The 6345-nt window shown below is 46.3% G+C and overlaps 1 protein-coding gene across 1 annotated transcript in view; it reads right to left on the bottom strand.

The window, feature by feature from the left end:
• Positions 1-3243: 3243 nt before the first annotated feature.
• The window catches only part of LOC147092037 (putative G protein-coupled receptor 139), a 46494-nt gene continuing 43392 nt past the window's right edge, over positions 3244-6345 (bottom strand). The window contains exon 2 of the mRNA XM_085976410.1: positions 3244-4145. Within this exon, the coding sequence (XP_085832536.1) occupies positions 3244-4145 (902 nt within the window). The remainder of the gene's footprint in view (positions 4146-6345) is intronic.

Here is a 6345-nt window from a genome sequence, read left to right as displayed (position 1 = left end):
ATGACACCATATCATCCCATTGGTATGGGACAGGTTGAGAGATACAATGCTATCATTTGGACCGCTGTTCATCTTGCACTGAGGTCACGCAACCTACCAGACCAGCCGTAGGAAACTATGCTCACTGACGTGTAGCATTCCATCAGGTCTCTCCTTTCTATATCTACCAATGTCACACCTCACGAGCGATTCTTCAGCTTCCAGCATCGCTCCACCCATGGGACATCTCTACCGTCATGGTGGGCAGCTCCTGGCCCTGTGCTGTTCCGAAGATTTGTCCGATCATCTAAAACTGATCCTCTCATCAACGAGGTAGAAATCACGGACGTCAACTTAACATACGTGCATGTGCGGTACCCTGATGGCCGGGAGTCCACCGTTTCGCTTCGGGACCTGGCTCCCTCTCTGGCCGGTTCCAGGGACCCAACCGATAGAGGGACCCACGGGGATGATGCCGAAGCTCTACACTCCCCCGAAGATAACGCCCTACCTGGGGCATCGAGAGATCTTCCAGCTGCCCCACCGGATCCACTCGGGGAGCCGAGCGCTCCCCGTGGGATGGCCACCCGAGGCTAGGACTCTGGTCAATCCCCAGCTGTCCAACAAGGTGAAGCCAGTTCTGCACCTGTGGGGACTCGCACCCGGAGTCACGATCTCCCCAGCCTCCCTCGGGTCGATCAGAGCAACACGGGCCCTGTCGATCCACCGGTATGGATCAAGCGGCCCAGGGACCAAGACACGGTCCGGAGAGACGTGCCTTCCAGCCATTAACAAAAATCTAAAAGAGTGCAGCTACTTGTGGTTCACCTGATATGCTAAGAGGAAGTCGTCGGACTTCCAAATCATTTAGGCAGGAATAATGTTATAAATCTCTTCATTCATCAAGAAACTATTCATGAAATAATGTTGGACGGCCAGCTGGTGGCCCCCTCCAAGGGGTATAAATACTCGGGTGTTGGCCCCATGCTTTCCCAGGGACATTTTGTAAGACAAGGGACTGGTGAAGTACAACTAGACCTCCATGTTCTGAAACAAGTTGATTAAAGCCTTGCTTTATAGGCAAACCAAGTGCATAGTGAGGTAAATTACATCAACCCACATCCTCAATGTAACATTATGATATAGCCAACACCAGTCACTTTAATAGTATGCGTTATCCCACAGCCCTCCCTGTAACATTCTTATAAATGCCACACCCATTACTCTAACATTGATATAACCCATACCCCTCATTTTAAACATCTGATATACACCACACCTTTCACACTAAGTCTCTAATACCACACACCCCTCACTGTAACAATCTGATATACCAGACACCCCTCATGGTAACAATCTGATATACCCCACAACCCTCACTGTAACAACCTGATATACACCACACCCCTAACTGTAACACCGATATACCACACACCCCTCACTGTAACACTCTGATATACTACACCGCTCACTGTAACACTCTGATATATACCACACCCCTCACTAAAAACTCTGATATACTATGCCACTCACTGTAACACTCTGATGTACCCCACACCCCTTACTGTAACACTCTGATATACCCCACACCCCTCACTGTAACACTCTGACATACTAAACTACTCACTGTGACACTCTGATGTACCCACACCCCTTGCTGTAACACTCTGATATACCACAAAACACGTCACTGTAAGACTTTGATATAACCTACACACCTCAATGTAACACTCTGATATACTGCACCACTCAGTGTAACACTCTGATATACCCCTCACCCCTTACTGTAACACTCTGATATACCCCACACCAGTCACTGTAAAATTGTGATATACCCCACACCCCTCACTGTAACACTATGCTATATTCACAACCCTAACTGCTACACTCTGATACGTGCCCACTCTGGACTGTTATTCCCCACACCAGTCACTGTAATACTGATATACCTCGCAACACTCACTGGTGCCACTGCCACTTTATTCCCGTGGGCGTCAGTTCTGGTAATATGTGGTACATTATCAAGGATCTTTTGAAAATAAAGGGAAATTGGCAATGTGTGCGTAGTATCAATCATAAAACCATAGAATTGGTAAGCCAGGTTGTGTTGACAATTTGTTTGGTGGAACAGGACGACCCGCACTGATCACAGGTCTCGCCTGGTTTCAATCAGTGATTTTCATACTCAGTGATTTTATTCCCATTTTATTATTTATATGTATTTGTTCTCAGCATATGGGAGGCACTGTCAACGCCTGTATTTCTTGCCCATCCCCAGTTACCCATGATTAAATGGTGGGTCTTCATGTTGTGCTGCTGCAGTCAGTGTGGTGAAGGTTCTCCCACAATACTCTTACGGAAGGAATTTCAGGCTTTTGACCAGTGACGATGAAGGAACGGCAATATATTTGAAGGGTACCTTAGGATAGTGGGCATGCTGCTGGACTAGTTAAAAAGATGCCTGGAGGAATGATCCTGAGTTCAAGTCCCAACAGCTGGTGAATTTAGATTCGAATATTTAAACAAATCTGGGACGAAAGGACACTGTCAGTAATGGTCACCATGAATCTACTGGATTGGCGTAAAAACACAGCTGGTTCACTAATGTCCTTCAGGGAAGGAAATCTGCCTTCTTTACCAATTCTGGACGCAATGTGAATCCAGACACACAGCAATGTGTTTGATTCTCAATGGCCCTCTGAAATGGCAGAGAAAACCACTCAATTGTATTAGGCGGCTCAGCACCACCTTAAGCAAGGCAATTAGGGATGGCCAATGAATGCAGGCATTAACAGTGATGGCCATAGTCCAAGAATTAATTAAAAAAATTATTAATTATGCTAATTATAGAGCTTCATAATGTTGTAACCAGAGCTGCCATCTTTGTTACGTGCGTCGGAGCCGCATTTATTGAGCGGGGTGCCAGAGCCGGCATCTTCGTGTGGAGCGCCAGAGCTGACTCCTTTGTGCATGGTGCCATCTTTGTGCAGGGTGCCGGAACCACCATCTTTTTGTAAGATACGCATTCTGCCAACTTGGTGCCGGCAATGGACCCACCATTTTTGTGCAGTGGATCGGAGTCCCCATTTCTGTCTGGGGCAATGGTGCCGCTATCTTTTTGACGGGCGCTGAGTGCGTCATATTTGTGCGCGTTGCTGGGTCCGCCATCTTTGTTTTTAGAATCTCCCCGCTGGCCCAGGAGAGAGCGGCTCGCTACAATATCAGGCCCATGGAGCTGTCAGGCTGCAAAGTCTCCACTTCACATCATCCTTTAATGAATTTTACAATCACGGTAAAGGGATATTTCCCCACATTCTTCAACTGCTCTCTGAACTTAGTCTGGGTCACGGCATAAATCCCAGTGTTTGTGCAGCAACTCAGCATCTGCAGCATCAATCCCAATTCCTGTAAATAAAGAGGTGCATTTACAGACACAGGCCTGATAGACCCTATTCGGCTCCATATATAAACCACCACAAACACTGCCCATAACAGGATAAAATTGCCTGAGATAACAAGCAGTAAAATGATGGATTTCCTGCGGCTCTCCATCTCTGGGTCTCTGGGACTCTCCCCACTGCTGGGACCCCGGAGTCTCCTGCGGGCTCTGCTGGACACTAAAATGTGTCTGACGGTGAGAGCATTGAGCAGCAGAATCACAACAAATGGGACCCCCGGTGTGAGAATATAATGAAGGAGCTCGATTGCTGCCCAGATCCGTGAATTCAAAACATCTTTTGTTACATCACAAAACCAGGGCATGTTCCAAAGACCATACCAACCTGTGAACATAAAATACCAGAAAATGTTCTTTGAACCGCTCAGCACAGTCACTGTTCCCAGAACCACAGCTGCCGTTTTCTTGGTGCAATATTTAGTTTTCAGCTTCTGGTGGCAAATGGCCACAAATCGATCAAAGGTGAAAGTGACAGTGAACCAGACAGAACAGTCTGTGGCTGCATAAAGCAGGACGGCATGGATATTACACATGGGGATGGACCGCACGTAACGAAAATGTTCCAAATAAACAATCGGAATGTGCCTCAGTATCAGGTCGAGGAGAACGACCAGTAGATCAGCCGCTGCCATTGCCAGCAGGTAGCGAGTGACACATTTGGAGAGACCGCACCTTCCCCGAGACAGGATCATAATCGTCACTAAGTTCACTGTGAGGAAGAGAAATAACCAGAGACATTATACATCAGGCTGGGAGGGGAAATAAACAGGGAAATTATATATCAGGCTGGGAGGGGAAATAAACAGGGAACGTATACATCAGGCTGGGAGGGGAAATAAACAGGGAAATTATACATCAGGCTGGGAGCAAGAGCAGCAGCTTGAAGGAATTCGAGGAGAAATCTGCAACTCATTAGCGACATTCAATGATATAATCTATTTCTATTACCCGCAGAGCTGAATACAGGGTTTATTGTAAAAATAATCGGGAATACATTGAAGAATCAATCAATGAAATCGGGCCAAATACAACAGGAAAATAACAGATGTTAGATCAATGTGTGATTAAATGCTAGATCTACCTTCAGCCCAGCAGACAAAAGTACTGCCCGAGGTACCAGGGACACAAAGGACCAGAACCTCGCAGGAAGCCTTTGTGTCCCGGGATCAGTCAGCTTTTGGAGCGGTGCAATTCGCTTCATTGCCCTTTATGTTAGAGAGGGGGAAATCCCGCTTGGATTCCTGCTCCTCGTTAGAACATCCATTATATTTGGGACTGAAAATGAATGCAACGGCGAAATACAGAAACTACAATCTTGGCGTGCATTAATTAAAGCCAATTGTATATGAAATGTAAGGCTGTAATATGAAATGACAAGGAAAATAAATACAAGTGCACTGCAGTTATAAAGATAACGGGCTGTAAGAAGTGTGTTAAAGATTGTGCTTTCTACAGTTTTCTTTAAATACACATAATACAGTGATAATAATTTGGTGAGATTTAAGGTAGTCATGGAAAAGGACAAAGATGGACTGGAAATAAAAGTTCTAAATTGGGGGAAGGCCGATTTTAACACGATAATGCAGCATCTGGATAAAGTGGACTTGTAGGAAAATCCACATCGGAGCAGTGGGAGTCATTCAGAAAGCAAATAGAGAGAATACAGCGCCAACATGTTCCCATAAAGGTCAAGGCTGGAACCAACAAGTCCAGGGAAGCCTGGATGACATGGGATATACAAGAATGGATTAGGGAAAGAAAGGGAGGCTTTTGGCAGATACAAACTACTAAAAACATGTGGAAGCCCTAGAGCAGTATAGAAAGTGCAGCGGATTATATAAGAAAGAAATTAGGAGACCGAAGTGGGGGCATGAAAAAACAGCGGGCAAAATAAAGGATAACCACAAGGTGTTTTGTAAGTATATTAAGGGCAACAGAGATAACCAGGGAAAGAGTACGTGCCATTAGGGACCAACGTGGCAGCCTGTGTGCAGAGCCGGAAGGTGCAGGTGAGGTTTTATATTAATATTTTGCATCTGTGTTCACTATGGAGAAGGAGGATGTAGGCACAGAGATCAGGCAGGGGGATTGTGATAAACTTGAACAAATTAGCATTGAGAGGGAGTAGGTAACAGCAGTTGTAGCGGGCATAAATTTGGATAAAACACCAGGCCTGTGGTGTATGTGCCTTTAAGAGCCCCAGGTGTGCGTAATGCCGGTAATTGCCACTTGGGCTATATAAGCCTGTGTATTGTGTATATCCTTTAGAAACCCCCCCCCAGACTTTGCTTAGTAAATACCTATGAACCAATTCCTGTCTTCAGTGTCTTTATCAACACACGGACACTACAGTGGCGATGAAGTGGAAACGGACTTACCGGCAATTCGGCAGCACCTCAAGGACATCGATTCCTCCGGCGTCCAGAAGACTCAAGGAAGTGAGAAAAGCTGTGGTTTCACCAGCTGGCCAAGCTGGTGGCAGGTACTGCGCTAATCCTTCCTGGGGGTCAGGCTTGGGCTCCAGCGGCGGGCTCTACAGCTGAGACAGGCAGCGAAATCGGAGGCAAGCAATAACGGACTGGGAGGGAGCACTCGGGAGACGGCCGGTGCGGCAAGCAGGTCAGCGTTCAGAGCTCCGGCGGAAACGAGTCTCCAACAGTAAATTAAAAATAAAGAGAACGCAAACTGCAGTAAACAGCGTTGTTATCGGCAGCAGCGGCGGGAAAGCACGGAAAGCGCCATACCTTTGCTACAGAAAAGAAAAAAAAAAGCGCGGGAAGCACCATATCTTTTCTGAAATGCCTAAGTCTGGCAATATTGATGCTTTTGATAGCGAAAGAGAGCCTAATTTTGGCAATATTGATGCTTTTGATAACGAGATAGAGGATTGGACCACATATGTGGAAAGT

Source organism: Somniosus microcephalus, unplaced genomic scaffold (assembly GCF_052327205.1).
Source record: "Somniosus microcephalus isolate GS21.2 unplaced genomic scaffold, FLI_Smic_1.0 unresolved_chr2, whole genome shotgun sequence".
NCBI lineage: Eukaryota > Metazoa > Chordata > Chondrichthyes > Squaliformes > Somniosidae > Somniosus > Somniosus microcephalus.
The sequence above is the reverse complement of the archived record's forward strand: the minus strand, read 5'-3'. Positions and strand labels throughout refer to the sequence as shown.